Source organism: Leiobunum rupestre, chromosome 9, assembly GCF_980474605.1.
Source record: "Leiobunum rupestre chromosome 9, qqLeiRupe1.1.hap1, whole genome shotgun sequence".
Taxonomy (NCBI): domain Eukaryota; kingdom Metazoa; phylum Arthropoda; class Arachnida; order Opiliones; family Sclerosomatidae; genus Leiobunum; species Leiobunum rupestre.
In genome coordinates, this window is record NC_143392.1 from 43,258,214 (window position 1) to 43,279,334 (window position 21,121).

General features: G+C 37.7%; 3 protein-coding genes and 1 long non-coding RNA gene across 7 annotated transcripts in view; 2 read left to right on the forward strand and 2 right to left on the reverse strand.

Annotated features, from left to right (window-relative positions):
* Positions 1-2,230: 2,230 nt before the first annotated feature.
* Positions 2,231-7,960, forward strand: Top1 (DNA topoisomerase 1). Of its 2 annotated transcripts, none has more exons than XM_090158247.1 (16): positions 2,231-2,367; positions 3,095-3,140; positions 3,303-4,099; positions 4,167-4,246; positions 4,309-4,643; positions 4,714-4,835; positions 4,895-5,017; positions 5,088-5,275; positions 5,342-5,486; positions 5,544-5,687; positions 5,766-6,020; positions 6,086-6,200; positions 6,278-6,405; positions 6,950-7,032; positions 7,099-7,248; positions 7,331-7,960. In XM_090158247.1, exons 1-16 carry the CDS (start codon positions 2,329-2,331, stop codon positions 7,431-7,433), a joined length of 2,853 nt encoding a protein of 950 aa, XP_090014373.1. In that variant the 5' UTR covers positions 2,231-2,328; the 3' UTR covers positions 7,434-7,960. The 2 variants fall into 2 exon arrangements, with proteins under 2 accessions (XP_090014373.1, XP_090014372.1); XM_090158246.1 differs by having other exon boundaries at positions 3,297-4,099; positions 7,331-7,959.
* A 756-nt stretch (positions 7,961-8,716) lies between these two features.
* LOC149928474 (uncharacterized) lies at positions 8,717-9,246 on the reverse strand. Its single transcript, XR_016474141.1, has 4 exons — positions 9,126-9,246; positions 8,984-9,067; positions 8,850-8,920; positions 8,717-8,793 (listed from the first exon to the last, which is right to left on the reverse strand). It is a non-coding gene; the product is annotated as an uncharacterized LOC149928474 (long non-coding RNA).
* Positions 9,247-10,125: 879 nt separating this feature from the next.
* On the forward strand, positions 10,126-13,808 carry CkIIalpha (casein kinase II subunit alpha). Of its 3 annotated transcripts, none has more exons than XM_090157618.1 (12): positions 10,126-10,244; positions 10,960-11,162; positions 11,235-11,346; positions 11,406-11,507; positions 11,585-11,635; positions 11,709-11,768; positions 11,828-12,022; positions 12,089-12,190; positions 12,265-12,365; positions 12,435-12,583; positions 12,653-12,745; positions 12,834-13,808. In XM_090157618.1, exons 2-12 carry the CDS (start codon positions 11,065-11,067, stop codon positions 12,947-12,949), a joined length of 1,179 nt encoding a protein of 392 aa, XP_090013744.1. In that variant the 5' UTR covers positions 10,126-10,244; positions 10,960-11,064; the 3' UTR covers positions 12,950-13,808. The 3 variants fall into 3 exon arrangements, with proteins under 3 accessions (XP_090013744.1, XP_090013743.1, XP_090013745.1); XM_090157617.1 differs by having other exon boundaries at positions 10,156-10,327; XM_090157619.1 differs by having other exon boundaries at positions 10,157-10,327; positions 12,653-12,748; positions 12,846-13,808.
* A 3,088-nt stretch (positions 13,809-16,896) lies between these two features.
* Positions 16,897-21,121, reverse strand: part of LOC149928476 (cadherin-23-like) — a 66,483-nt gene continuing 62,258 nt past the window's right edge. Inside the window, exon 40 of the mRNA XM_090157612.1 lies at positions 16,897-17,113. Coding sequence (XP_090013738.1) covers positions 16,994-17,113 — 120 coding nt within the window. The 3' untranslated portion in view covers positions 16,897-16,993. The remainder of the gene's footprint in view (positions 17,114-21,121) is intronic.

The following is a 21,121-nucleotide window of genomic DNA, read 5'->3' on the forward strand; positions in this document are numbered from 1 at the left end:
AGCAAGAGGAGCCGGGTTCGATCCCAGCTTGTAGCACTGGGTGAAAACTCGGAACAACTCCTTCTGCGTTGAGTTTGCAAGTTCTCTCCCCACTAGTTTAAGGGGTTTTCCCCCGAGTTCTTCGGTTTCCCCTTCCATAAAAACTTGTCTAGGTTAACGGAAATAGTTAGTGTAGGGAGCTGTTGGCTCGATCTCGTGAAATGCAGGGCTTGCCACCACCCTCCTACGCATTGTAACCCGGCCACCTGGATTAAGGGCTTCAAAAGTCGCATGATGACTTAGGCCTAAGGTGGTGCCTTGGGTATTAGCCTAGCTGACTTTTTACTAGTCAGCCGTTGAGTGTCACACTTATTTCTTCTGGTTAATAATAATAATAATAATAATAATAATAATAATAAAATAATAAGTTTCATACTTATTTGTTACTTCTGATCACACTTATTACTTCTGGTCATACGCCGAAGATTAGGTCGATCAGTGTCATACTTAATTGCTACTTCTGGTCATACGTTGAAAGCGCGGCGCACTCTGAACGGCCTTCAAAAACGCCAGAGGGAAACGGACGCGTAGACCTCTAGAAACACGCGGATTTACAATGTTGGAAATTGCGGGGGTCCGTATACGCTGCCCAAAAAACCTTAAGTAATATAAATAATATAAATAATAAATATAAGTGGCACGCTTATATGTTACTTCAGGTCACACGTTGTAAGCATCGCGTATTACTCCGATAAGTGTCACACTTATTTATTACTTTTGGTCATATTAGAACGGCCTTGGAAAATGCCAGAGAGAAATGTGCGTAAAGTTTCTATAACCACACGTATTTCCAATGTTGGAAGTTGAGGGGGGTAATAATAATAATCAGCTAGGCTAATACCCAAGGCACCACCTTAGGCCTAAGCCATCATGCGACTTTTGAAGCCCTTAATTCAGGTGGCCGGGTTACAATGCGTAGGAGGGTGGTGGCAAGCCCTGCATGCCACGAGATCGAGCCAACAGCTCCCTACACTAACTATTACCGTTAACCTAGACAAGTTTTTATGGAAGGGGAAACCGAAGAACTCGGGGGAAAACCCCTTAAACCAGTGGGGAGAGAACTTGCAAACTCAACGCGGAAGGAGTTGTTCCGAGATTTCACCCAGTGCCTCAAGCTGGGATCGAACCCGGCTCCTCTTGCTGCGAGGCGAAAGTGCTAACCACTCCGCCACCCCACGAAGCCCTTACGCTGTCCAAAAACCTTACTAAGAATTAAAATTAAGCAACGAAATTGCAATTCTATGATATATGGAAACCACAGCTATTCAAAAATATAACTTTCATGAAAATCGGACTTCAATTAAGGAACGTTATGTCGACTTTCAGGCGGAAATATAAAACCACGAACATTGTGGTCCCGTAAATAACCCCGAAAACTATACTTAAATTTAATATTTACTGATATAACCGAAGTTGTAGTTCAAATGAATCCTAACCTATCCAATAATATTTTTTTTAACGTTACCGGACTTAATTTTTAACAAAATATCAACCACACAAAGCCAAACTACCGAAAACGGTAAATTGGGCAAATGCCCAACTTCTTGGGCTTCAATTTGAGAACTTTATGAAAGGCTATCAATGGCGATTCTTGTACATTCGAAAGAGATATCATTGACTCATCTAGCTCTAACCGTTGAAGAGGTATGCGTGACACGGCGGCATCGGCATCGGCATCGGCTACACTGTACGTGAGACTAATACACACAAATCCTTAGGATTGTGTGTAAAAACCACATTATTCAAGTTGGGTCATTTTGTTTCTCAGACGACCACACGCAGTAACGTAAATACATGGTGTTTCAAAAGGCTATTCACAAATTTTAAGGAGTTGAGAAGTATGCCTATTTTTTCCCCATTTTCCTACGATGAGTTAAAAGAGCGCCAGAGAGCTTCAAAGTGTGGTCTACTAGCCCCTGGAAGTAGGCTGCAACGTAGGGAATGTCCGCAGCACATGTTCTAGACTATACATACTCTCGAAATGTAATGTACGCTTTAAAATATTCGCCTATTAATGATTATCCCGGTGGCTAGCTTGTTTTGGTCAAAGTTTTTTTTTAAATTTCGCGCTTTAGACTCAATTAGAGCAATCACATCGATAGATTTTCGTATGATAGATGGCGTTAGAGTTTCCACGAGGCGGTGATTTTTCGGTCGTTGCTTCTTCCCGATTCTGCGCAGTTAAGCGAAATAAGGACATAGAATATTCGTTGCCCAGCGCTCTTTCTCTCGCCATAAAAATTGTCGTTTTCGGACTTTGGCAAATTTTAGGAAAGCGGGGTCTTTATTATGAATAGTTTCAACGGTAATTCATTCGGAGATAATGAGGTAAAGTAATTTAAACTTTCACTTTTAGAATAGAACATTTTCCCCGCTTTTGGAAAGGCTTAGTCCTTTTTCTTCGAATTTGGCCTTTTTTACGGAGAAAAACGTGATAAACGAGTCGTCGTGGACTTAGTTTTTGAAACCGGCAATGGCGTCAAAATTTTCTAAGTCCCTTTCCCGAAATGAGATTGACTCGCGGCGAGATAGGTCTCCGCTCGGCTATGTCCTCGCTCAGAGCGGGGAGATAGATTTTCGCGTTGCAACAACGGCTTACGTGGCGTTTTAACTCGTATTTTAGTTATTTTTTCGAAATTTTCGCAGTTGCATAATGCGATTACGGGATGCGACTATGAGGTTATTTAATTTTCTCGTAAAAAATTTGTGTATTTAAAATTTTCGTGATATTTTCTTTCCAAACAAAGGTTTGGTCGGCGTAGAGTCTATGTCCCCGCTTCCTGCCGTACTTAGAAATTTTTTCGTTCTAGAGAACCATTATGGGGGCGCCTGAAAGACTATTCTGGAACTCTTCGCCTATTTTTTTTCGAATAATTTTAGTCGAATCTCGCTGTTTATCGTTTAAATAATAATGAGTTTTTTTTTCTAATATACTAATTATGTATTTTTTTGTAGAGGATGTTTAATGTGGGTTAGAGTATAATCTGTAAAAAATTATTTAGGATGTGTTAACTTAGTTTAAATACTGTAGTATAATTGAATTAAATTAATATAGGTAAGACACATGGCAGTTAACGAAGGAATGACTTCACCCTTACAGGGTAAATAAGCTTTATTTTATATATTTTTGTGGGACTAAGCTATGCCCCAGTCCTTAAGTTATTACAGGGTACTTATTTTACATCTTATTCCCACAAACTCCTATTTTTATGTAACAAAAAAGTTTTTTACAAATTATAAGTGCTAATTTCATTAAGGTACAGGCACCCCTAATCAAAATGGTTTAAAGACACCATCGAGCCATAAACCCATGCACGAGATGAATCACCATAACGAGCCAAAGATGGATGGCGTCAAAGACCCTCACAAAATCTCATCCAAGCACTCTTCCAAAGAGCATCACAGCCATAAAAGCCACGGACAGCCCAAAGAAAATTCCAGCAGCTCTCACAAATCTTCCAAACATAGCTCATCTTCCGGAGAACATAAATCCAAAGAACACAAATCTAGCAAGGAAAAGTCTCATTCTTCGTCGAGTGGTACCAAAGACGGCAATAAGAGTTCCTCCAAATCAAGTCATAGTGGTTCTCATTCAAAGCACAGCAGTAATGGCAAAACTGACAGCGGCAAAAGTTTGGGTGACCATAAGGTCAAACTCTCCTCCAAAAGCGAGGATGGAAAATCCAAACATAAGGACGGCTCTAAATCTCATCATAAAGAACATAAGGAACACAAAGATAAACTTAAAACTGAAGTGGATCCCGCAAATGGGTTGAAAATTGTCATTAAACAAAAGTCAGGTGGTGGCGATCACCAGTCCAGCAAGCACAGCGGTGAAAAGCATAAAGATAAAAGCAGTCACTCATCATCTTCCAGTAAAGTTAAAACTGAGTCTTCGTCTAGTGGCGATAAAAATCACCTAGTTCGTAAAGAATCTCCCCAAAAAATGGGCAGTCCACCTCCCACCAAGGCCCAAGTTAAACAGGAGGCTATTTCGCCCATAAAGACTTCACCCGTTAAACCTAAGAATGAAGTTCTAAGTGACGATGACTTGCCTTTGGTAAGCTTTATTGTAAATTTTATCTCATTAAATTATATTTACTTAATTTATTTCAACATTAATTTAGAATGTCCGCAAGCCTTTACAGAAAAAAGTTAAGAAAGAAGAACCAACTGACGAATCGGACGAAGAATCGTTGGCTAGCCGGTAGGCGATCAATTTTCTGATAACATAATATAAAATTGTTTTATTAAGTGTTTCTCCTTCAGGATGGAGAAGAAGAAAAAATTAAGTTCTAAGAAAAGAAAGTCCACGGATGATGAAGACGAAGATTACTCTCTATCGAAACCATCTACAAAGAAAATGAAGAAAGAAGTGGAAATTCAGAAGCTTAAGAAAAAGGCCCCTTCAATTCCACCATCAAGTCAGTCTGGTTCACCCACTAAAAAGAAGAAGAAGCAAGAAGAGGAGCAAGACGTTTGGAAGTGGTGGGAAGATGAGAAGTTAGATGAAGGTGTTAAATGGAGAACACTTCAGCACAGTGGTCCCGTTTTTGCCCCTCCTTATGAACCAGTACCCAAATCGGTGAAATTTTACTATGATGGTACACTTTTTTCATATATCTTAACAATGTTTAATATAAATTTGCTAAGATTATGTTCTTAAAATTTAAGGAAAACATATGGAACTTTCACCAGATACTGAAGAAGTAGCTGGATTCTACGCACGCATGCTTGAACACGATTATGTGACTAAAGACGTTTTCAACAAGAACTTCTTTAAAGATTGGAAAAAGGTAATTATTTTAATTTCCCCAATCTTCTTTAAAATTTTTTAATATACGTTCCTTTTAAGGTGATGACACCGAGTGAAAAGCTTCACATTACTGATTTGAAGAAATGTAACTTCAAAAATTTGTTGGATTATTTTAAAATGAAATCGGAGGAAAGAAAAGCCATGACCAAAGACCAGAAACTCGTAAGATTTTAAGCCTTGGCTCAAAGAATGGATGGAAAATTCCATACATTTTGAATAATTGTTTTTATAGGCAATAAGGTTAGAGAACGAGAAGCTTGTTGAACAGTTTGGCTTTTGCATCATTGATGGTCATAAGCAGAAAGTGGGGAACTTCAAAATTGAACCCCCGGGACTTTTCAGAGGCCGAGGTGAGCACCCAAAAATGGGCATGTTGAAAAAAAGGACTATGCCGGAAGACGTCATTATCAATATTGGAAAGTACGATTCAAAAGATTTAAAAATATAATGGTCTCTGGGGAAATTTACCTTATTTTGTATTCGTAGGGAAGCGCCGAAGCCAAAAGCCCCGGAAGGTCATCGATGGAAGCAAGTTCGCCACGATAACACTGTTACCTGGCTGGCTTGTTGGACGGAAAATATTCTAGGACAGAACAAATACATTATGCTTAATCCAAGTTCAAAGTTGAAAGTACGCCTTAATCTTTTCACTTAAATGGTTTTTATTCATTCCTTTATTATATTTTAGGGCGAAAAAGACTTTAAAAAGTATGAGATGGCTCGTAAGCTAAAAGGGCATGTTGAATCCATTCGTAAAGAATATCAAATGGATTGGAAATCCAAAGAAATGAAAACTAGACAAAGAGCTGTGGCACTTTACTTCATAGACAAGGTACATTTTAACATTGTTTTTCACCTCTTTCGTACTTAAGTTCTTTTTGGAGTAACGGATTTATTTTCTGGTTTGTAGCTCGCTCTGAGAGCTGGTAATGAAAAGGATGAAGGTGAAACTGCTGACACAGTCGGCTGTTGTTCCCTACGTGTGGAGCACATAACTTTGGATGATAAAAAGGATGGCAAGGAATCTGTCGTTAGTTTTGATTTTCTTGGTAAAGACAGTATAAGATACGTGAATAGCGTACCAGTGGAAAAGAGAGTTTACAAAAACTTAAAACTCTTCATGGAAAACAAACAACCCAGTGACGAACTTTTTGACAGACTAAATGTACATAATAATTAGGTTTTTGTACTCTTAAATCGATTATATATTAATATTAATATTATTTTCAGACTGCTATCCTGAATAAGTACCTAAACGATCTCATGGAAGGATTAACCGCTAAGGTTTTCCGTACGTTTAATGCCTCCAAAACACTACAGGAGCAATTGGACTTACTAACAGAGGGTATTACTCTTGTTTTAAACTTTAATTTCTTCATTAGGCATCGAATCTCTTACTAAATATTTTTTTCTTAATTTCAGGGGATATGTCCATGCCGGAGAAATTGCTCGCTTATAACAGAGCGAATAGAGCTGTGGCTATTTTATGTAACCATCAACGGGCAGTTCCTAAGACTTTCGATAAACAAATGGAAAACCTTCAGAAAAAGGTTATTATAATGAAATAATTAAGGTTAACTGAGAATTTGAAGGTAACCTACTTTTAATTTCTTGATTTGTGGAAGAAAAACCATGCCCCTTAAGTCTTTTCCCACATTGGAGGCTGTAGTTAGCTCGCGTGGCATGATGGGCTTGCCAACAGCCTCCTACACATTGTAACCTGGCCACCTAAATTAATGGCTTTAAAAGTCGCTTGGTGACAGAGGCCTTGGGTATTTTCCTAGCTGATAATTATTATTATATTCTCAGTTAACAAAAATTTATTGTCATAATTTTTATGCTTCCAAATAAAGGGTGAGGGCAGTGGGTATTTAAATTTCAAATTTCCCGCATTTATATCATCTGGAAAAAGTTAAGATCGTATGCAAACGTCATTTAGTTTTCCAAAATGACGAAAGCGCGCCATCTGCAATTAGTTTTTCAAACTTACGAAAGCGCCATCTGCAATTAGTTTTTCAAACTTACGAAAGCGCCATCTGTAATTAGTTTTTCAAACTTACGAAAGCCCCATCATGTGTAATTTTTTTGAAATAGATTGAAGAAAAAGAGGAACAAATCCAGGAGGTCAAGAATGACTTGAAGAAATTAAAGAAAGACAATTCTTCTAATGGCAGAGTGTAAGTTTGCTGACACTAATGAATCTCTGTACAATTGTTAATTTTGTATATGTTACCTCTATGCAGTATGGCCGAAAAGAAAAAGAAAAGGTTGAAACAGCTCGAAGAACAAATGAAGAAATTGGAGGTACAGCAAACAGATAAGGAAGAAAATAAACAAATTGCGCTAGGAACTTCCAAACTAAATTATCTAGATCCAAGAATCTCCGTTGCTTGGTAAAGTATTATTTTTATTTCAATAACTAAACAGGCTTTTTGGAAGAATGTTAAAATTGGGATTTCTTTACTTTTTTTTAAGGTGTAAAAAATGGGATGTTCCTATTGAAAAAATATACAATCGTACACAACGTGATAAGTTCCGGTGGGCTATAGAAATGGCTGGGCCAGATTACAAATTTTAGGGAATAAAAGAAACGTAAAGAATTATATTTAAATATCAATTATGCGACAATAAAACTTTTATATATTCACGTGTAAACTGGAGACTTGGTACTCTTTTAAAAAAAAATGGGAGGAAGTGAAAGTTTACGGTTAAAGTGCGTTGCGTAAAAATGAACTTATTTCAATGGTTTTTTAATGATTGTGCGACGAAATACGCGGGAGACAAAAAAAGATGTGATGTTTGTTGTTTTTCACCTCACCATAATTCTTGGCTAAGACACTTTTATTTTCAACTTAGGATTAAATTTCAAACATTTCATTCCATCAAATTTTGTAATGAACCATTTCGATGTTTTCCCCCTCTTTAAAATATGGTAACATTGCGTAGCAAAATCTGAAAAAGTAGCTTTCGAGTTTTCAAGAATTTTATACGTTTGTACAAAAATAACTGGTTTAGTTCCCAATTTATTTATATCACTTTTTAAGCTTTATTTTTTTTTAAATATGATAAAGCAAAGAAATGTTCTTTATTATAAGAAAATAATAATTCTAAAAACGTTCTTATAACTTCTAAAAATTAGAGAAATTGAATTTTTGAAAGTGAACTCTAATGGGTTATTTTTATTTAAGAAACACTATGAAAGAAACATTTGTAGACAATATAATGTATTGTGAATATTTCTTAAGTTGAGTATTTTAAATTAAATATGATCTATTTAGGTTAGGGAAAATATTTGGATAGTTAAAACTTGAAACTAGGGGATTTAAGTAATTTTATATGTAAATATCTTTTATACATTTTGTTTCGCGTAAATTTAAATTGCATTTGGTATGTAACGGAAAGGTTTAATTTTTGGCTTATTTGGTCAATCTTTTTAAACTTTCATTTTTCAGAGGATTTTGTTATCCCCAAAATAGATATGCGTATTTTACCAAACAGCATTAATTTTTTTCTAAGAATGAATTTTGAAGCAATGAATTATAAATTATGTTGTCATTGCCAAAAGAAACAGTAAAATAATACTCTAGCTATAACAAAGTGTTTTTTATTTATTGCAAAATAGCGTTTTAAATTACTTAAGTACAGGGTGTTTTTTCAAAGGCTATTTTTCACCACTAAGTCATTACCGCGATTTTGCCCTTATTTGTTTTTTTTTTATGATGATGTTGTGGTATTGCAATATTAATTAAAATCTGAGAAAGTGGTCTAAACATTCATAAAGCTTAAACGGAAATCATTCGAAAATCTTGTACAAAATGTTTTTATTTTATAACAAAACAATATACAGGAAAGGACAGATGAAAAAATTATTTTACAAGACGAGGATTATTTAATGGCCGTGATGTCCGTGTTTGTCCTCGGGTAGATGGGCGTAAAATCTATTAAAATTTGAAAATTTAAGGTGAAACTCTGGTACTTATGGATTTGTATTTACCCCCATGGTGCAAAAGAATGATGGTGATGCCCGTGTCCTCCTTCGTGTCCGTGAGATGGACCTCGATAGACCTTGACATAAGAAGTTTATAGTGACTTTTCCCCAAAATTTGACCCACTCTACCCATACTGTACCTTGACACTTAGTCCATCGCCGTGACCACCAGCCGATACGACGTTAGCTGTTCCCGATAACATAGCAAAGACGAAGAAAACTACCTGAAACAGAGGCAATAATTTAAAGAAAATACGTACGAAGACATTGCAAGTTAGTTACCGCAATTTTGGTATTCATTTTGTACTTAAAATGTGACTACTAACTTCCAAGAACGATCTCGTGTTTATATAGTTCCGTGAGATTGAAAAAATCTCCTGCTCTAAATAGTCGTGAAATTAGGGAAGACACTTTTTCTTTAATGTTAACAATATTATTTTGAATTTAATACAACCTAAAAAGTGACACATCTTCGTAGCTAATGGTATCTTCAACGGGTACCGACTAATACGGGTCAATTTTTATCGCTACTTGGGACCATGGTACTACTGTTGGCCTAATGATTTTGTAGAATGAAAAAACATAGAAGATGCACGCTCTAGATAAGTTTTGTGGTAGTTTTTACAATATATTTGACTCGTCTTTTGGTCTTCGGTAAAAGTTACTGGTCATGTTCGTCCACCCGTGATCTCAAACTTTTTCTTTCGTAAGCGAGGCGGAACTAATTGTATGTAGAAATTTATTAGGCTATCTCTAGCTGGGATATAGGTTTCAATAGGACTATTTGGCGATTATAATTAGCGCCTCGAATGGAATAATAAAAATTAATGTGTCAAGGAACTCTTTATGTGACGCCAAGGTGGCGAACTTGTCAAACGATAGGTCCCATCATTTTTAGTTGTTTTTCTTTCATTTTTTTCAATTAATTCCGTACATATATATATTATTTAAGTCCCATGCACCAAGTCATAAAATGTATCTGTCTCAACCAAAACGCGTGATCCAATCGTTCCAATGAACCAATTATGGTCCCTGACCACTATGTTCTGGTAAACATTAAGTTCGCGCCATTATTTTTCCAGTCCATTTAACGTTCTCAACGGTTTTCACATGAAAATTATTTTATTCGTAATATAAATTATACAAAACACAATAAAGCTGAATGTTTGAAATCTTTTGGAAGAACAATAATCTTATTAATAGCAATGGAATGTCTTTAATTAATAAAACGCGGTTTTTCAGGGACGCCAAAATATTTTTTGGGAGTGCCCCGTTGGTCTTAAATGCGCCACTGACGGGCGTTAAGGGGACTAACATTCAGCCATTTTGTCGAAGCTTCGGAGTTCGATCCTTCGTTACGTGGTACCACTCGACCGTACATTTCTTTGTCGTTTCGCCCCCGTATGTATTTTTATCCCAGTGTTAATTTAATACCTAATTAATATACTCAGAACCTAAATTCCACGGAATGATCTAACATAAGTGTAAGAATAATTTTTCACATTATTTATTTTCACGGCCTCGGCATTTCTGTTGGAAAAGTGGCTAGGTTGTCTTTGATTTTGTATGTGGGGATTTGTTCCGTGGTTAAGCCTACCTCCAGGCTTAGGGGAGAGAAGGAGCCGGCTTCGTTAGGATCGTACGAAGCCTTGGCCCCCATTATAGATGTACTTGTTTAAACTATTAATCCTCCCGAGGTTAGCTCACGAACTTGAAATTGATGTAAACGCCCTCAGCCTTGTACCCGAAAAGTATTACAAACGTCAGAGGTTATACTATTGTTTTGTAGTCTAGCGAGAAAAGTTTCACTCAATAGCCATGCTTTCTATTTAGGCCCTTGAACAAAGTCATTTTGATAGAAGTACTGCTGCTTCATTTATATTCAAAGCAGATGTCAAATTTACCCTTTTAATGAGTAAACTAATGTTATATTTGTTTCTATTTGTAAATAATCCAGACATATATGTGAGTTGGGCTTTTATCTTGGATTTTTTAATATTTTAGAATGTGTATGTGCCTAATTGACAATGTTGCTCCATTTTTAGCACACTTATGACATAAGCTTGTACCCTAATGATTCTTAGTGACTAGGCTAAATCATCATTGTATTTTGCAGCTTTGAACCGTAGCATTGTTGCTGCCCCGTCTAGGAGCAGCCTGGCTAGCTTACGTTAGCTTCCTCTCCTCTTCGTTTTGTTTTGCCCATCACAGCCGCCTAAATATGGCATCCCTACCTAGCAGAGCGCGTGTATACGCCGATGTTAACTCACATAGACCCAGAGATTACTGGGACTACGAAGCTCACGTAGTTGAATGGGGGTGAGTTCTGCAATTCTCCTATTTTGGTTCCAACATAATATCTAATGAGAGATCCTTCTTATTGCGTGGCAGTAATCAAGATGACTACCAGCTGGTTAGAAAATTAGGGCGAGGAAAATACAGTGAAGTCTTTGAAGCTATTAACATAATCAACAATGAAAAATGTGTTGTAAAGATTTTAAAGGTACTTATTTTAGGTCCTTAACCTAGATTTTTTTTAACATGATTGTTTTCCATCCCTAGCCTGTTAAGAAAAAGAAAATCAAACGTGAAATAAAGATCTTGGAAAACCTACGAGGAGGTCCCAATATCATCACGCTGCAGGCAGTCGTGAAAGACCCAGTGGTAAGAAAAATCATCATTATTAACTTAAAATTCTTTCACCGGTTCACTATAATAAAATCACCACTAATTTTTAACAGTCACGAACTCCAGCCTTAATATTTGAGCACGTGAACAATACAGACTTTAAAGTAAGCCCCGCTTATTTTGAGATTTCTCAAATTAAAATTTTTGAGCTTAAAAACCTTGTTTTTTCTTCTGCAGCAATTGTACCAGACTCTGACAGACTATGATATAAGATTCTACCTTTACGAATTACTCAAAGTAATTTTATTATTGCATTTAATTTAAGTGAAAAATAGACTAATATTGTGACATTACAGGCTCTAGACTACAGTCATAGTATGGGTATCATGCATCGAGACGTTAAACCTCACAATGTCATGATTGACCATGAAATTAAGAAACTTCGTTTAATCGATTGGGGTTTAGCCGAATTTTACCACCCCGGGCAAGAATACAATGTACGGGTGGCTTCCCGATATTTTAAGGGTCCAGAATTGCTTGTCGATTACCAGGTATCTAACCGCCTTCTTCTACCCTATTTTCGCAAACTAAATGTTTTAAACTTATTTTAAAAACAGATGTATGATTATTCGTTGGACATGTGGAGTCTTGGTTGCATGTTAGCTAGTATGATTTTCAGGAAGGAGCCTTTTTTCCATGGGCACGATAATTATGATCAGGTATTCCATTGTTTTGAGCCATTTCCGAGCCAATTTGCGTTTTATTTAATACGGAATAATTCGTCGCCCTCTAGCTCGTAAGAATTGCCAAAGTATTGGGTACGGAAGAACTTTTTGAATACCTCGAAAAATACCAGGTCCAATTAGATCCAAGATTCAATGACATTCTTGGAAGGCAAGATCCATTATTTTAACCCAATTGGATCATTTTGTCCCTAATTCACGGAGTTTTTTTTGCGAGTAGGCATTCGAGAAAACGATGGGAAAGGTTTGTCCACAGTGAAAACCAGCACCTTGTTAGTCCTGAAGCCTTGGATTTCTTGGATAAATTATTACGGTACGACCATCAAGAGAGGCTTACAGCCAGAGAAGCTATGGATCACCCCTACTTTTGTACGTATTTCAGTGACAAACCCACTTTTTTATATAATCTTTTGAGTGTTTGTTTTTAAACCGTTTCAGATCCCATAGTGAAAGAGCAACAGGCCCGTTTTGTGGAAGCTCAAAGAATGACTGGCCACAGTAATTCTCCGCCTCCCGTTACAGCCGGGAGTGTTGGTAAGTCTTTAATCTATGTTTTTTAACCTCTATAGGGCTCACGTTTGTAGCAATTTGAATAATTTAAACTTCTTTCTCCCCACAATTGTTGGTAAAGGCTCCACAGTATTGAGCTCAAATAGCATCGCTGGAATGACCATGTCTCCCGTCAACTCGCCCAATGTCATAAACATACCTAACACTACGTCCGCTCAGTCTTAAAAGTTAATAAAATATTAGAATTTAACACCATCAACATGTTTTCAAGCATTAATGAAAAGAGATAAAAAAAAATTGCGAGCCTACAGAAAATAAAATATAAACATCAATGCAACAATTACAAGCGTTTAAAAAAAGAAAAAATGACTTATACAAATATTTACGAACTTCCTTAGACCCTTTTTCGAAGACGGTTTAATAATTGAAGAGAAACAGGAATAAACAACCAACAGCCTAAAACAAAAAACCCCTCACTCCCTAAAATCTTTTAAAAAGTAAAAAAAAGTCCTCAGCAGCTTCTTCCATCTAATATGTTTGAAGAGAAAAGAACATTCAATGTGTGTACAAATTTCGCTACACTGGTGACTACAGAATTTTCCTTCCTCCCCCCCAAATTCTTATAAAAAGAACTGGGGAAAAAGTCCTGTTTCTTGTTCTATTTCTAGGAAAACAAGTGTTGTGTGTAATTGTGATTTGATTAAAAAATCACGCGATTGGTCATTATTTAATGAGAAAAAAACCTGGGAAATAATGTTATGTTTAACTTCTCTTGAATTCCGTTTAGAAAACATTTTTAAACTACTTTTGTATATTTTTTGCCTTGGTGAAGAGAAAAAAAATAACCCCTTCAATTTTATTAATCTTCACTGAAAACATTGGCTTTAAAAAGAAACTGATACGCATTTTCCCCCCTTTTTTAATTAATTGCAAAACCTTTAATAACTGGGTTCTCTCCTTTTTTTTTGCCTTTTTTGTTCCAAAAGCGGTTTTAAATATAAAAAAACCCGATCTCCCATTTTCTCAGCTTTTGGGCAGCATTCGCTGTGTAATTCGCGAGCGACAATAAAAAGATAAAAATCAATATTCCTAATGTACTAGGTTAATATTTTTAATTGGCTACAATGTATATTCGTTGTTTTACGTAGTAGCTTACACTCAGTTGGTACCGAAAAAATAAAGCGATAACGATTATTAATGATATTAAATGTCATCAGAGTCATGTAGGCTAATTTTAAAACCCTACCCAAATTCTAATTAGGTATAGGAGCTATTGTAGAAATCAGTTTTAAAGCAAGTGTGGGTTTCATCGAAGATACTATTATTAAATGGCCTTGGAAACAAGTTGCTCAAGCTACAGTCCCTACTTAAATCGAGTTTCCAATTTTCATTGATCGAAAATCGTCATCATAGAGATTGAAAAGAAATAGAGGCACTATTGTATCTGGCGAAGTTGACCGCGAGTGCCGACCCCTTTTCGCCTAATGTTGGAAGCCATGAGATGGGCAGATTACGTGGCGCCATCGACGCGCGGTGAAATTAATTACATTATGCCTTTTTGAAAATTCTCTGTCATTTGATGTAAATAAAGAAAGGATAGATGGCGTTGCAAATTCTGCCCATCTCCGCTTCATGCATGCGTGGGGGAGGGATGAATTTTCCCGGTCAAAAACAGGGGTGCCTTAACGCGGTAATCTTCCCTCTATTTCTTTATAGTCTAGTCACTTCAGTGTGTGGGATAATTCCCACATTATTGGATTTTTGGCGATTTATTGGGCTTTGTGGGGTAAAGGGATTTTTAAGTGAAAATCATTGATTTTGTGGGATTTTTGACCTTAAAAATTTTGCTTTAAATTATTTGAGAAAAAGCACTATTTCCGAAAAAAATATAAATTTTAACTATTTGTGTATCGCCTTAAGATTTTTGTATTTTATAATATTTGTTTTAATATAATTTTTTATTCAGGCGCTAGCCTACGTAAGTAGAAAATATTTGATATGTTTTCCGCTGAGATTTGGGAGGGGGCGTGGCTAAAAACGTTTTGGGGGTTTGGCTGAAAATTTGGTAACCGGACTGTGGGATTTTCACTCTTCAAACAATGGCAACACTGAGTCACTTCTGAAAAATGCATAGGTGACGCCACAGCAACGTTGCCAAGTCCTAAAACTTAAAGTACCGAAGCACAAAAATTATCGAATTTTCTCGAACTACACAACTACGGCCAACTTTGATTACTCGCTATAGCGTGGTAGGACTTTATCATAGTCGGCTGTGTTTCACATATTTAATTTGCCGCAACTTCCAAGTTTCACTGCCACGCTTGATTAGTCGGCTGTTTAGACGAGTCTAAGGTACAAACCAAACACTCCAAGGAATATATTATTGGCCATTCTTAGCCTACTAAGAGGAATATAACAGATTACAAGTTAACAGAAAGGAACTTTCTAATATTTCTTTAATTATCGCGGAAATATAGTAAAATTGTCGCCAAAAGCGTACTATAGTATGGAGAAAATCTAAAGGTAATATTATCGAAATGTACTATAATTATAGAACGCTGGCAACGCTGCGCTATTACGCTTGTTAACTACTCTGTTCCATGAAAAAGTTTTAAATAAACACTAATTCCTACTACTTTTAAATTTAAAGATTTAACTTACAGTAAGCCAAATTGTAAGAAGTAATTTTTATTCTTCTAATAACCGTAAGCATTTATCATATGGTATAATTTATGTAACTAGTATAATTTACAAAGGTTTTTTGGCGCGTTTGTTATTTTGTACATTCGGTATTTTAGTATGCATCGCGACCAGTAGATGGCAGACAAGTTCCTTTTCTCTTAACTGGAAGCCATTTTATGGACTATCGGCCCTCAAGGTTTTCAAAAAACCGTGCATGATCCGCCCTAATCCTAAGAATCCTAACTTTGTTGTAAATAAGTTTAGAATCGTCTGGGCGCAGTTGATTAAAGCAAAAGTCGAGATAGGTGACTTTTAAAAAGTTCGAAATGAGAATCATATCTCGTTTTTAAATTAAACTGACTCATTTCTCTTATTAGATTATTATCGTTATTATTCTAGATTTGAAAGCCAAAACCACGTACCATTTTGGCGGGCGTTTCGATTCTTTTATTAAATTATTTGAAAGCGTAGTGAAGGTATTCTCTTTGGTGGAGGAATGTTTTTTTTTCGGGATTGTAACGTGTGGGACAATTCAGTCCGCTCGTCAACCTGACTAATCAGGGCGAGATATGCGTAACGGCCACGCCAACGGGGGGATACGTGGGGACAGGGGTGGGGACACCCGTGGCGGAAGTATTCCGACCACTCGCTGGGGAATTGGTAGTCGTCCTCACACGGCCATCCACAAACTCTGCCTCCCAGACGCTTGGGATTACAGGAGTACGCCACTACTCCCGGCTTGAGGAATGTTTTGGCACTTATAAAGTGATAAACATTGCGGTTTTCGAAGACACGCCCATCGGCTTCTCTTGAGACCGCGCTCCACTATGACATAGGTCAACGCCAAGAGCTGGGCTCGAGCTCACCTCACTGAATTCATATATGAGCTTACGGATGGTCTCGGGCTCGAGCTCGAAATCTAAATTTCCTCCTCAAAGGAAATCGCCAAGAAGTAATATTTCCGAGAGCCAGGACCCGCACGGTTTGGTTTATTTAGTGCTTGTTGAAATAATGGAAACTTTTCACCTGTAAACACAACATCGTGTTTTTGCCAAGCCTTAATATGTCTAAAAACTCTACCGGGTAAAAGGGAACGCCATGGGGAACGCTTGTTGCTGCCCTAAAGGTGAAAAATTTCTATTATTTTAACAAGCACTATATAAACAGTGACTTGTAGGTCCTGGCTCTCGGAAATATTACTTCTTGGCTATTTCCTGGGAGGATGATTTATTGAAACGTCTATTGGATTTGGATACAATATCAGGCTTTTTTCCCGATCTAAAATCCTTTTCAAAGTCTGTGACGGAATTTATAGCCAAAGTGAGGTAGTTCTGGGTTTGCAACATTTGTTCAAAAGGTGGCGCTAGTAGTCGAAGGTTACTTTGAGAAGACCCGCTGTTGAGAGGATAGTTGCCTTGGATAATTTATTTGTTTGTTTGTATCATGTTTTGTGGTCACTGCCTTAAGTTAGTGAGATAATGACAATCAAACGAGTTTTAATTGTTTAATAACTTTCGCACCAAGACATTTTATTCGTATTAATAATTTTATTGTAAAATAACATTTATTTATCAAATTAATCGGTATTTATAGCTCAGAAGTCGGAATGGGTTCTATAAAAGTACTCTGTCTCCTTCTTTGATCGGGCAAATCAAAAACGCTTAACATATCCTTTTTCTTCTTCAATTCTTCGACTTGTAATTCTCCCTGTAATCATTTTAATATTCACGGATTATATATTAATTCCTCTCCGTCTAGTCTTATCGTAAGTCTATAAACACTTTCATTAGTGTGTCAGTTAGTTGAAATACTTACTGATAGCAAAAGTGACATAATTACCAAAAGTGTGTCAATCGGACCTATTTCTTAATGAATGTTACAAGCGAAATACAAGTTGGGAGGGGAGAAGGGAAAGTATGCCTTGGGGAGGGAAGGAAGTTAAAACCAACAAATAACGCCTCGTAGTGAGGAACGGAGGAACTAAGTAGCACTGGTCAAATTAAGTGTAATTTTTGATTTTTCGTCGTTCTGTGGAGATGCTATCGCCATCTACCTACGATATAATACCATAGACTAAAAACAGATCCAGAAAGGCGACAATAAATAGTCTTTTATGTGGTCAATCTCGAGTCGAGCCTTTAGCGTACGAAAGTACAGGGATTGTCACACTTTTGCTAATTATGTCGCTTTTGCTGATAGCTAGGAGCAACAAACACAAGGAGAACGCAGGTAGCCTGTAAACACGCTAACGCAGCGTTGTGAACAAATTTCATTGGACGAGCCTTTACGCCGAACGTTTTACAGGCGGGGAGAACACAATTTCCGAATCTTCCCCTTCCAACGGAAGCAGGCGCTAAAGCGCCTAACCAATGAAAAATGTACACAAGAAAATGCACGACTTTTGACGGAGTGTTGCCAATGTGTGGGATAAATCCCACAGGGATTTTTAAGCTTAAATCATTGGTTTGTGGGGTTTTTTACCTTAAAAATGTAACTTTTAAATTTGTTTTTGAAAAACCACTGATTTTCCTATGCTGACAGCCGGCCCCTACGCTAGCCCTAGCCTAACCTAGTACACGCAGTGAGGCATCTCATAAACATAGCTAGGCACATAGAATTACACAAATTAGCAATGTATTAGAAATTGTCAAATATTAACTATTAGCTTTTTATTTCATTTTCTAATAGTTCTTTTTCATTTAAATTTTTTTCCCGCGCTAGTCTACGAAACTAAAAAATATTTAATGAATGCTCGACTCGAGATCGACCACATAAAAGACTATTTATTGTCACCTTTCTGGGTCTTTTTTTAGTCTATGGTATTATATCGTAGGTAAATTACGACTTATTTTGACCAGTGCTACTTAGTTCCTCCGTTCCTCACTACGAGGCGTTATTTGTTGGGTTTAACTTCCTTCCCTACCCAAGGCATACTTTCCCTTCTCAACTTGTATTTCGCTAGTAACCTTTCTGCGTACAAAAATTGTCGTTCTAAAATTTTCTTAAAACGTGTGTGGCCTAAGTTGTAATTCTGTGTTTGCAACATTTTTTAACAAGATGGTTCAGGTTATAAAAGCAGGCTAACCCTCGCTCTTTATTATTATTAAATGTGACCTGACTCCTGAGTGGTCGCTGAGAAATCAAGGGCCCCAAGGGCTCAAACGGGTATCGCGCCTGAGATAATTTATCATACCCCATCCATGGACTTATCGTTAATATTTTTCGCCTCGGTGGTCGCTGAAAATAATTTGACCGTTTCGCGGGGACTTTTACGTAATTTTTTTTATTCGGGGGGGAAAAACCCCCTTTGATCAACAACAAAGGTTCGGCACTGGTATAGTTAGATAGAAGGAATTTATATCAATCGAACGACGTATCAATTATATCATATGTAACATAATTACTAGTAAGTATGCCACTAGCTCTATTTCTTCACTAACGGTTTGTTTCACGGATATTGCGTCATCCGTACCCTACGTAATATTTGACGTCATATTTGATGTAATATTTGACGTCATCGAATCTCAAATGCCGATTATGCCGTCGCGCAATTAGCTCTACTTCTGATAAACCGACGGCCATTATTTTAGTAAACAAACCGGTTTGAACAACCAAGGCTTAGGAGCTAAAATGAACTACAACATAGTGTCAAGTACTGTTAATGCTATTAATATGCAAATTAATAAAGTTTTCAGAGACTCACGTTCTAAAATAAATTTGCATAGTCAAATAAAAAAGTAGGTTTATTGAAAAAAATAGTTGAAATTCAGGTTGAGCTTTTCTGGCGCATCTCTGAGGTTGGAGCATGGATTATACACTAATTAAATTGTTTAATCCATGGTTGAAGTCTTTGCAGATTCTTTTGAGCCTAGGCCTAACTCTTCTAGTCTTGGTAAGGGTTCTTCTTCTTTAATAAAGCTGGTGGAATATCCCACTTCGACGACTTGTTCCATTTTCGGAAAGCGATCACTGTACCGAACCGTATTGGTCATTTTCCCCAACCTTTTCTTTTTCTAAACGACTCAGTATTTAACTTCATCCGCACAAACCGATCGAGTTTATAAATTTCAATAAAGCTACATTGGGCTGCCTAAAATTCCGACGCAAAAAATTCCTTCTCAATTTATAAGTCTTCCATTGGCTTAAATAAATATGTTAGTAGCCAATAGTGTGGCTCCCAAAATTACTAGGATTAATAAAAAGGTTAAAATCTAACGTAGTCCACCTTTTTACTGGTTCGTGGTGAAACAAACCGTTAGTGAAGATTGTTTAATGGAATAAAGGTACAGTGGCATACTTATGAGTAATTATGTTACATATGATTATATTTTTAGCGCCTATAATCTAGAGTCTGCTACAGATAAATTAGGGTTTTTTGAACTTTTTTCTTAAAGGGGCTCCAAAGTTCGGTGGCAAAAAAAAAGAAAATTGAGCATACTTTTCCTTCCCCCAACCCCTCACTCGGCCTTGGCAGAGGCGGGCAGAGTTAACCGTAAATTTCGCACTTTACTGACTTTACACACATTTTGCCACCGAACTTTGGAGCCCCTTTAAATAAACGATGCAAGCAGGGATAGTTGTCTGGGGTACAATATTTGCTCCAGACGTACCCTGGTGGCCAGAATGGTCAACGACCGGAAGTCTCGATTTTACCGATACACGGGGGGAAAATTGCAAAGGGGGTGCAATTGAGATTGTAGAAATTATTATTTTTGTAGGCCAAGGCTTATCTATTGACAACTTGCTTACAGTTTGAAAGCCTATAAACAATTTAACGAAAAATTAGGTGATATACATAAATGGCTTAAAAACAATATGAAAAAGGTCGCTTACGGTACTTATTTATTTCCCACATTTAACCAGGAAGCTCCAGAGCCATGTGTCAGAATTTATAGCCCGGTGTACCGGTAAGATTTGAACCACACCACCGGAGGTCTATTATCAGAATGCCCTACGCCAGCGCCCACAAGCCCGGACAGGTGACAAAACCAGCATGGGTAGTAGAACCCTACTACTGATGGTCGCACCCTTGACGCAAGCCGCTCAACCCAGCAGAAGGTGCAGCAATGGTTCGACCAGCTCGCCACTTCGCACACAGCAGTGGGATTGAGAGCGGATGCTCTAGCAACTCCGGCCGACACCCAACCTAGGAAGGTAGAGAGCCAAACCCTTTGGAAAGAGCTCCTAAAGGGGGACGACGAGCACACAGAAGCCCAAGTAACCCGGCACAGCTGGCACCGGAGATCCCGGTGGACTCCAAAAGGCCGGGAAACAGGGCCGCCGTGCCCGCATATGGAGGCCCGCCGCCCCATAGCAGGCTACCCAATCCGCCGAGGCGGCCAGTTTGCCTGGACCCTCTCCGTTAGCCTGAGCCGAAGCTCAGTTTCCAGCCCAAACCTGACCGAAGTCGGAGGTGGAGATAGGACCATTTGATCGGAGCTAACATCTCCCAGTGCGCCACCGCCCTTATGGGTTACAAGAGCCGGACCCCGACTCCCCGGTAAAGCCACCAGTTATTGCACACTCCGACCCCTTTAGGGCCAAGCTCCAGAGCCACTGAGGTACTGACCACGATTGAATATTTCAATTTCAAATCTATTAAAACAAACCGTTGGAAAAATATTAAACTCACCAAAAGCCGCCGCGAGAGGGCGACGTGTCCAGAAATCTTGTTCCGGATTTGTATCGGTAAAGGGGGTAAAATTGAGGGGACGG

What these genes read in the sequence shown, in the direction of transcription:
- Top1 (XM_090158246.1), top strand. Translation starts at nt 2,329, where the DNA reads ATGAATAGTTTCAACGGTAATTCATTCGGAGATAATGAG. An exon ending in GGTGAAATTTTACTATGATG is followed by an intron (nt 4,644 to 4,713) that starts GTACACTTTTTT and finishes TTAAAATTTAAG; the next exon opens with GAAAACATATGGAACTTTCA. An exon ending in TGACCAAAGACCAGAAACTC is followed by an intron (nt 5,018 to 5,087) that starts GTAAGATTTTAA and finishes TTGTTTTTATAG; the next exon opens with GCAATAAGGTTAGAGAACGA.
- CkIIalpha (XM_090157618.1), top strand. Translation starts at nt 11,065, where the DNA reads ATGGCATCCCTACCTAGCAGAGCGCGTGTATACGCCGATGTTAACTCA. An exon ending in TGAACAATACAGACTTTAAA is followed by an intron (nt 11,636 to 11,708) that starts GTAAGCCCCGCT and finishes TTTCTTCTGCAG; the next exon opens with CAATTGTACCAGACTCTGAC. An exon ending in GGCACGATAATTATGATCAG is followed by an intron (nt 12,191 to 12,264) that starts GTATTCCATTGT and finishes GTCGCCCTCTAG; the next exon opens with CTCGTAAGAATTGCCAAAGT.